Source organism: Myotis davidii, unplaced genomic scaffold (assembly GCF_000327345.1).
Source record: "Myotis davidii unplaced genomic scaffold, ASM32734v1 scaffold398, whole genome shotgun sequence".
Classification (NCBI taxonomy): domain Eukaryota; kingdom Metazoa; phylum Chordata; class Mammalia; order Chiroptera; family Vespertilionidae; genus Myotis; species Myotis davidii.
In genome coordinates, this window is record NW_006290024.1 from 514,100 (window position 1) to 524,415 (window position 10,316).

Sequence of the window (10,316 nt, forward strand, 5' to 3'; positions counted from 1 at the left end):
CCCTCCACGCCCCTCCACGCCCCTCCAGGCCCCCTCCAGGCTCCCTCCAGCACAGTCTCCATCACTTGGGGTCTGGTTCTTGTTCTTGAAAGACCTTGTGGACTTGGACCTCTGGGTAGTGCCCCACCTCTCATGGTTACCTTTCTAACTTAGATATTGAAGTTGGTCCTCATCTAACAAGCATGTTTTGCATGCCTGTCAACTGCGGGAGGGGCTGCTGGATTCAGCCTCAAGATGGGCTCAGGGTGCCTGGTGCTCCTGGAACACCCACACTGTGGACATGAGAAGAAGTCTGTTCCTCTGGGCTTTGAGGAGGGCACACATTAGCAGATGGGGCAGGTGGGTGGTGGATAAAGTGCTGGGCTGAGAGGATGGGAAGGGTGAAGGAGCTGAGGTCAGGGACAGCAAGCACGTTCCAGGGCATGCCAACAGAGCACAGGGGAGGACTCTGTGGCACATGTGAGGTTCTCTGGGAGACGGAATAACAGGACTGTGACTGAGGGATGGGCTATGAGGAAGAGGACAGGTCACAATCATCAGAGGGTTTTGTTTCAGCATGCTCAGGATGACATTGCCATTGCCTGGGATGGGACACACAGGTGGCCTGGGTGCTGGGGGCCCACCTGCTCCATGCCCTGCATAGACCTGGGCCAGCCACATCCTAGCATGGCCAGCAGGAAGGGTGAGCCCAGCACAAGGGTGTGGTGGGACCCTCGGGGAGTTTGTGAAAGGGTCATGGTGTGATGGTTGCGCTGTCCAAGCGAGAGGTGTGCTCCCAGGTGTGTAGGTCAGCTGAGTCATGTCAGAAACCTCTCTGAAGGTCAAAGAGAGGTCAAGTCCCTCAAAATTGTATTTCCTTTTTGAAAAATATTTATTGTTTTCTTTCTGAGTTTAAGAATAGTATTAGTTCATGATAGAAATATCAGAAAATGAAATAAGAAATAAAAACCACCCTTAATTCTTTCTGCCATCAAGGAATAAGCAATGTCAGCTATTTGTCATATTTGCCACCAAACACAAGAACAAAACTGGGACCTTTCTGCATGTAGATTTAATATCCTGACCCTCAACCAGCACTGTGCTTCCTTCCCGATGGCAAGCACAAGGTGGTGGTTGTTGTTGTAGTAAACATTGCTTGCATACTGTTTTGTCGTCTGGCTATAGCATATGGTATTATTTGACATTAATGTTTTTTCCTCTCATTTTGTCACATTCTACTACTCAATACAAGACAACACTGTGAAGAAATTATTTCGTTATACTTTTATGTCACACTTTTCACCTTGCTTGCTTTTCCCCCCCCCCAAAAGTTGTGTGTGTGTGTTTGTGTATTTTTTGTGTTTGTGTGGTTATTCTGATTTTAAAATAAATTCAAATAGTACAGAGCTATACAGAATACAAAATGAGGCTCCCTCTCTTGGCCTCTCCACCCTCTCACCCCCAACCTCAACAACAACTGGATTTGTGAAACTCCTTAAATAAGATTACACTTCTCCCTGTAGGAAAGGCATGCATGACGGATTTTGAGTAAAAAAAAATTGTTACTTTGGTGCCATTTTAATAATCATAACAAGCTGTGAGAGTCCACGTGGGGCCTGACATTATACTGGCCCTGTGGCAGGTTGCCAGATTTTGCAAATTAAAACAGGACAGCCAGTTAAATTTGAATTTTAGATAAATAATGATTAATTTTTCAGTATGTATACTCCAAATATTGCATGCAATAAACTAAAAATACTTATGCGAAGTAAAATACTTGCACTAAGTATTATTTAGCCTTAAAAAGGAAGGGAATTCAGGCACCTGCTACCACATGGACTGACCTTGAGGACACTATGCCAAGTGAAGTAAGCCAGTCACAGAAGACAAACACTGTGACTCCACACATATGAGGTTCTTACAATGGTCAGATTCATAGAGACAGAGGGTAGGAAGGTGGATGCCAGGGATGGGGGATGGCTGGTGGGGGGTGGAATGGGGAGTTTGTGTTGAATGAAGGCAGAGTTTCCATTTTGCAAGATGGGGAGGGCTCTGTGAGTAGATGGTGGTGAAGGCTGCATAGTTAAAAATACTCAAGATGGTAAAATGTTTGTTATGTGTATTTTACCACAACTAAGAAATACTTATAATTAAAAATTACACGTGCATCCAAAATTCAGATTTAACTGGGCATCCTGTTTATTATGGGGCAACCCTACACTTTGGGGATTAGAGATAGGAATGAGGTGGTCTCATTGAAAGGGTTCCAGTGTGTTGAGGCCAATATCCCGGTCTCTGCTTCTGTCCTTTTCTCATAGGGAGCTCAGAGACCTAGCTCTTCATATGGCCACCGAGGCTCCTCACTTCCTCTTAGCTTCCTGTTGTGTGCAGCTATAAACACACGTGGCCGAGGGCCCCTAAAAGGCAGTTCACCAGTCCTCTGGGCCTAATTTCCTCATCTGTAAAACAAGGAAGCTAGGCTCCATGACCTTTCACATTGATTTTCCAGTTGCAAAGTTCTGGGAAGCTATTAAGTTGCCTTGGTATAATGATTTTAATATGGTCTGAATATTTTTTCTATGGTCACAAAATCTTTTTCTGTCTCTAGGGATGTCCACATCCCTTTTGCTAATTGTCACTGCCCTCTTTATATTACTATATTTTAATTAATCTCATGTACCTCCAGTCCACTGATAAATGAACCCCAAAATGAAGAAAACCTTAACTTTGAATAACTGGTTAAAATTTGGTGAATTTGAAGTTGTGTTTTCAACTGACCAGAGTCAAGCAGGGAAGCAGCATGATAATTAATAGCAGTGGGAGGGGCCCTAACCAGTTTGACTCAGTGGATAGAGCGTCGGCCTGTGGACTGAAGGGTCCTGGGTTCAATTTCAGTCAAGGGCATGTACCTTGGTTGTGGGCACATCCCCAGTAGTGGGTGTGCAGGAGGCAGCTGATCAATGTTTCTCTCTCACTGGTTTCTAACTCTCTGTCCCTCTCCCTTCCGCTCTCTAAAAAATCAATAAAATATATTTAAAAAAATAGCAGTGGGTGGGGATTTCATGCAAAACCTGAGGTCCTTGTACCTCAGTTTCCTCATCTGTAAAATGGTGATAATCACAGTATCTACTTCAGAGTGTTGTTATTAGGATTAAATTGTCAAATCATGTAAAGTACTTAGGCTAGAATATGTATTTACTACATAGTAGCATTTAATATGTATTAGATTATACATATAATACTAATAAAGTAGTTGGTAAATGAGTTGCCATCATTATTATTATTACTATTATTATTATTATTATTATTATTATTATTACTAGAGGCCCGGTGCATGACATTTATGCACTGAGGGGTGAGGGGGTTCTCAGCCCAGTCTGCTCCTTCTCACAGTCCAGAACCCCTCGCACCTTAACACCTGCCTGCTCGCTGCTCCTTAGCACTGCCACGGAGGCTGGAGAGGCTCCTGCCACAGCCTCTGCACTTGCCAGCCGTGAGCCCAGCTTCTGGATGAGTGGCGCTCCCCCTGTGGGAGCACACTGACCACCAGGGGGCAGCTCCTGTGTTGAGCATCTGCCCCCTGGTGGTCAGTGTGCATCCTAGCAACCGGTCATTCTGTTGTTTGGTCAATTTGCATATTAGCCTTTTATTACATAGGATTTTCGTTTTATAATCTGTTTCCTATTTTCATCTTGAGTGACTACATGGTTATCTCCCTTGGATATTATTGGCCAAATCAGTGGGTAGAGGAGCTCTTAATTGCTCTTCAGGAAGAGAATATTTTCTAACTAAACACAGTGGAAGAAATCAGAAAGGAAAAAAGAGATTTGGCTTAGTAAAAACTGAGCTCTTGCCCAGCCAGTATGTCTCAATGGTTGAGCATTGACTTATGAACCAGGAGGTCACGGTTCAATTCCCAGTCAAGGCACATGCCCAGGTTGCGGGCTCGATCCCTGGTGTGGAGCATGCAGGAGGCAGTCAATTAATGATTCTCTCTCATCATTGATGCTTCTATCTATCTATCTCCCTTTCTCTCTGAAATCAATAAAAATATATTTTTAAAAAACAAACAAAAAACTGAGCTCTTATATATAACAAAAAATCACAAAATTAAAAGGCAAAAAACAAAATGAGGAAACATTTGCCACAAGCATAGCAGACAAAAAAAATCAATGTGCTTGATACTCAAAAAGCTCTTTGCAAATGAATAAGATAAATAGAAATATCTCAGTAGAAAAAGGAGTACAAGACAGAGAGAATTCACCCAAGAAATGCAAAATGGCCAACAGACATTTAGAAAAGGTTTACTAGTAAAGAAATAAAAATTAAAACAATATCAATACATAGAACTTGAGTAAATGCTAGATTTTTCCATGAAGTTTCCTTTTTGTTTTAATGAGAAATGTGTCCTGTTTTTTTCCATTATCACAACCTAATTGGAACTGCAATTTGTTTCACAGTTTATGTAGCTGATTTTATGCATTATTTTAATGTTCTATTAAGTTTTTGACATTTACAAGTATATTTACTCTGGGACCTTGAAGCATTATCTTGGAGCATTGTTGACAGGAGAGGAGCATTACAATTGGAGATGTGTTCATTAACACATCCCTCTCTCTACCCAACCAGGGTGTGGCGAGGGTGGGCAGAATTCTAGTCACTGAATCAAGTTGGTTATCCCCCTCTTCCTAACTACAAAAATAATTTCAATGATAAAATAAATGTAAGAAAATCCAGCTAAGTTTTTATTTTTTCCACTTTTAGTAATTATTTAAAAAATCAAATGTTTAACAGTTTAATGTTTGTGTGTGTGTGTGTGTGCGTGTGCGTGCGAGTGTGTGTGTGTATGTGTGTGTGTGTGTGTGTGTGTGTGTGTGTAAAATTTGCTATTGTCCCCAACATAGGCCTAGTTTGCCTTTGGGGTTCTAGGTATAATGAATGGGTGTGGCCCTGACAGATACTAGAGCCCCACACCAGTCTTGCTTCCTATTTGCAGTCTTGCAATATGAAGTAGTTGTGATGACTATGTGACCCATGTGCCTCTGGGGACTCCATCTGAGCCCAGCACAGCAGCCACACCTCCAATAGGAATTCACTGACCACACATGTCCTTAATTCAGCTAATAACCACTGTTGGGAATGTGTCCTCTGCTAATCTAATCGGGTGCTTCTTCCTCCTGCAGCCTTGTCAATGAGGTGTATGAGGTGGATGACACCATCCAGACCCTACAGAAGCGCCTGAGGCAGGCCGAGGACACCCTGCAGTCTCTGGTCCACACCAAAGCCACCCTGGAGCACGACCTGGCTGTCAAAGCCAATTCTCTGTACATCGACCAGGAGAAGTGCATGGGGATGCGCAAGAGCTTCCCCAACACCCTCCGGCTGGTGGGCTTCTGCTAGGGACGCCGCCGGGAGCCGCTTTTTACTCCTGGGAAAGTAGCAGCAGAGCCTGTGGAGCCCTGAGCGGATCTGTTCACTTATTAAAGGATTGCATTGATGGAATGTACGGTCTCCTGTCTTGGAAAGCCTTTGGTTTGCATCCAAACCTTAATTTCCCCTTACTTCTGGGCTAAGGGAAGGGTATAGGAAAATACAATCCATCTAATAGAGAAGGTAAAATCTTATTTGTATTGCTCTTTTTATTCGTTGTATAACATGAGTGGACTGGAAGGGAAAAATGGATTTTCTCTGGGAGGAAGGAGCGGGAATCACAAATGGTGGGTTCTGAGCGATGCTGCAAAGGCAACATGGAGGGAAGGCAAGGCCTCTGGTGTGTGGTAGTTGGGGCAGTTTGAGCAAATCAGAGGAGGGAAACCATAGAGTGCATTTGGAGCCATCATAGTAGAGCTATTTAGTTCATAAGGCAGGGTGTATAGGAAGGAATGCAACAGGCAAGATGCCTGGGACAGTGGGGGCCTTCAGCCCCAGGTGGAGGCGTGGGGGGAACTGATGGGTGGGCATCTGCGAGCAGGGAGAGGGCTATGGAAGCCATGACTGAGCAGTGGAAGTTGCATCTGGGCAGGTGGCAGCAGAAACAAGGCAGAAATGCAAGCATATTGAACAAATCACACGACCTGGGTACTTTCCATGTGGAGGGAGTGCTGAGGGGCCAGCGTGACCCAAGGCCTTGACCCTGGGTGGGCTTGAATTCCAGGAAGTTCTACATTCTCTCTTTCTCTCAGGGTGTTTAATACACACACACACAAGACTCCTGAAAAGCACTCGCTATCCCAATACCCAAAATAATCACTGATGTGCCCAACATTCTATTGTGTGTGCTTTCAATCATTTTTCTGTGACTGTGTATTGTATTTGCAAAAATAGATCGTTGTAATGTTTATATTTGTTTACAAATATGTATTATTATTTATATCTAAATACATAATTAATAACATATTTAGGATCACACTGCTGATTTGTAATTTTCCTTTCCCTATTCAAATATTATAAATGTGTTTCCATTGCATTAGCTCTTAATACAGAACCTGATTTTTCAAAACCTTCTTTTTTTTAATCTCTAAAAACACTAAATATCACTTATTTCAGTTGAAATTTCAGAAAATACAGTAAGCACATGAAGAAAATAGAAACCTTCCACATTTCTGAATTACTAGATATGTTGATATGCACAGATTTTATTTCTGTGTTTTTGTACATATTTTTCTCTCAAAAATGGAATCGTTCTTAGAAAAGTAGCCAGCACTTATAAAGCACTAGATGTCAGATCACTTCAGAGCCTTCCTCGCCTCAACACACTTGAGTTGTTTGTTTTGTTAATATGCACCCTTTCCATGTATTTAAACATCTTTTCACAACTTCATTTTAATAGCTTTTTAATATTTCATTGTCCTGAGGTTCCAGGGTGTTCTATAATCAATTTCCCATTGCTGGGTATTTATAGCATGCCTTGCTCTTGATTAACAATGTAGCCATGATTTATTCTCGATATCTGCAAACATCTTTAATATTTTCCTTAAGGTAAGGTCACAGATATGGAGTCCTTGGATCAGGAGTTAGGCCCATTCTATAAGGCCTTTCCGCCGTGTTGTACAGCTGCCCACCTGAGAGTGGGCCTTCTCTGCCCGCGGGCCTGCAGGCCCGAGAAGGCTTGTCTGCCGGCATGTCCCAGAAGCCTTTCTGTCTCGCTTTACTATTTTGTGTAGGTGGTCTTGATGCTTGAACATCTCATCCTTTGGAAGCGAGTGTAGAAGGTTGTACACTGGGCTCTTGAGTTTCTTTTGCCCATGGCTTGTCCTTGTGATTTGCCTGACAACCCTGGTATTTGTCTTTTTTTCACTTAAGTTTTTGTTGCCTGTATCTCAGTCATGACACGTTCATCATAGGTATTGAGCACATGCTAACATGCCACTTGCTTTTCAATTCGCTCATGTTTTTTGGTGTAGAAAATAAAAGGTGTGTTTCCTTTATGATTTAGCCTCTGGAGTTACACCAGGAAAGCTCTTCCTCTTCCCAAAATTCTTTCTTATAGCTTCTGCTAATTCTTTTAAGGATGTCTTAACTTACATTAAGAATGTAGAATTCAATTTGATATGATGTAGAGTGCATGTTAGCTTTGAAGCCCTCCATCTAGAAACTCTGAAATTAGATGAGATTAGAAGAGGGAAAGGGTTTCTCTCCTTCCCCCTCAGATTTTTCGCCACTTGTATCCCCTCCCGCCCCCGACCTATTAGCATCTCTCTCCCTATGCCTGTGTTCTTGTGCTCAGCCGTAACCACTGCCCATTAAACCTATCTCCCTCTTCCTCTGTTTCTTAGAAGTTTTTTCAGGCCTTGGTTAGTCAACTTTAAAAAGTATCTCAAAGTGCTAGTAGAGTTGACAAAAACATGATAAACCTCTACTAGAGTTATTTTTGTGTCTCAGTATATCATTTTAGGAATAAAATTGTAGGTTTTGTTATTCTTTCTTTGCTTCTAATGGAAACAAAGATGTCAGTGCTACTAAAATACTTAGCAATTAGGACCATCGAGTGCTGATGGTTCTCATTTTTAGACAATAGTAAGAGTAAACATAAACAGCACATGTTTCTTTGTTGTATGTTAATCTTTGTTATATGGAAAGTCTGCTGACTTTTTCCATGAGTTATAACTTTTTATTTTTTATTTTTTTTGAGGAATATGTGCTGGTGGAGCCTTTTTATTTACACATATGTTCCCGGAATTACAAGAATGTAATGGGAAGAAAACACAGTTCAAACATAGAAAAAGTCTAGTTTTCCTGTTATTTTGGTAAATGGTGGGCAAGGCTAAACTCCACAAATAAACATCTGGTTTCTGGTATAAAATGTTGCAGCTACTTGGTGAGGGCAAGTATTCTAATGCTGAAGTCCACGCACAGCCAAAACTCACAGAGTGGAATTCTGTTTAAGACCCGCAGGACTGCAAATATCAACATGTGATCTGGCTTCATAGACCCAGGCCAGATCTATCTTTAATACTGTGTGGTTTCCAGAATGGCTGTTGGAATGTCCAAGGCTTCCACCTACCCAAGCACCATTCCAATTTAGAAATGTGCAGAACTGCCCCTAAATAGCCAAGTCACCTATAATTTTAGTAATTTCCATTTATGTCTCTGAAGAGTGTTGTCATAAACACCTCAACTGGCACTTCTGAATCCTGAGTTCACACTGTAAATAGCTGAGGTGGGGTCTGGTTTTAGGTTATAATTTTTGTTTTGGTCTGAAAACAGGAACGGTTTCCTTCGTACTGCGCAGGACTGACCCAAAACACTAGGAGGAAGTGAAGTTGTTGCTCCATTTTGTGCCCAAATGTTCCCTGTCAGTCTCCACTCTTCGAGCTCTGGCCCTTCACCTGTTCCCGGCAGTGCTGGTTCCACCATTGATGTGCTGGCAACACCAGCCTTCTAGACAGAGTGCTCTCACGGTATTTTCTGAATCCTATACTAGTATACATAAGTTCATGGGGAAAAGAAACAATGCTTAATCTCTTCACCAGGGGTGCAAGATTTATTTCACCTTGAAGACCAGCTCTTGACCTTGGTAGTGCTTCTTTGGAGTGTTGAGAAGAATGCTGAGGCCATGTGTGAGCTCAGACTGGTAAGAATCTAGAATCCCATAGGATGGTTTTACCTGCAGGGGTCCAGGATGGAGAAGTGGACCTGCTCCAAACATCCCTGAGTCCTTCGGCTCAGGTCTTCATCTTTCACGGTCAAGAAGACCTTGCTGTTTGCTATTTTGCTAGGAGCTGACAGGAAATGTTTTCTGCTACCAGATTGTTTTGTTTAGCAAGGACCTTCCAAAGTGGTGACCATGACCCAAACAACAGTTCTGGGGGCTTTCTAGTAGAACAAGGAGGAGCTTCTTGGGGAGAGAAGTCTTTCACTGCTACTCTAACTGATATTTCACTGTGTATGAGTAAGGCTGTGGGAGCTGTGAGAATTGCTTTTATTTCTCAATTACTTGTTTTCTTCCTGTAAGGTGAAGTGAAATCACTGGCCTGAGTTTCAAAGTTCATATCTTAGCCCTGTGGTCATATTGATGGATTTAGATTTGAGGGCAGAAGCATTTAATAAACTTTTAATTTTGGAAAATTTGTATAAAATTAAAACATGAGTGAGATCCAGATTCTTGGCCATTGATCACATCTTGAGATTGATACATATAATGATAATGACAGTTGATGATTTCTGAGCAGAGAAACTTTACAAATATTATTTCATCATCACAGCCATTCTCTAAGGTGCATAATGACACCTGTTCTATTTCCCCCAAATGGTGCTCTGTTGTCTGAGACCCTGCTCTTTACAGAAATCTATTTACTGATAACAAAAATCTGTATGTATTGGGGAATATTCATTTATATGCAACAAGCTGGTGGGCTTCACCTCCCAACTCTGATCAACTTAATGTGTGTAATAAAGGCAGTGGCTCCTTAAGATAAATGAGGCCAGGCAACTGGAGAGGAAAATAACAACCTAGGGCCACAAACAAGACCCCAGGGTACCACTCATACCACAGCCTGAAAGAATAAAGCATTGACACTTGACATAATACTGAATGGGGCAACCAACTTTCCCAGTTTGCTAGGTGAAATGTAATAGATGTTTCTTAGGGTCTTGAGGAGAAATGACCACACCTCCAAATATCCATGTCCTTATAAATTCACTCCCACCTTACCCTACAAGGCCTGACAGCTTCTGCTTTCATGCTCTTAAAAGCTAGGTGCCATGGTGTGAGGAAGCCCAAGCAGCCACATGGAGAGGCTCATGCGGAAGAGAACTGAGTCCTCAGCCAATAGTCCCAGATGTGCTGCCACGTGCAGCCATGTGAAAGAGACTGGAATCTTCCCTCTCTCCCAGTG

General features: G+C 42.3%; 1 protein-coding gene across 1 annotated transcript in view; it reads left to right on the forward strand.

Moving 5' to 3' along the window:
• TEKT3 (tektin 3) overlaps positions 1–5,481 on the forward strand; it is a 29,948-nt gene extending 24,467 nt beyond the window's left edge. The window contains exon 7 of the mRNA XM_006762739.2: positions 5,163–5,481. Within this exon, the coding sequence (XP_006762802.1) occupies positions 5,163–5,379 (217 nt within the window). The 3' untranslated portion in view covers positions 5,380–5,481. The remainder of the gene's footprint in view (positions 1–5,162) is intronic.
• The last annotated feature ends 4,835 nt before the right edge of the window (positions 5,482–10,316 follow it).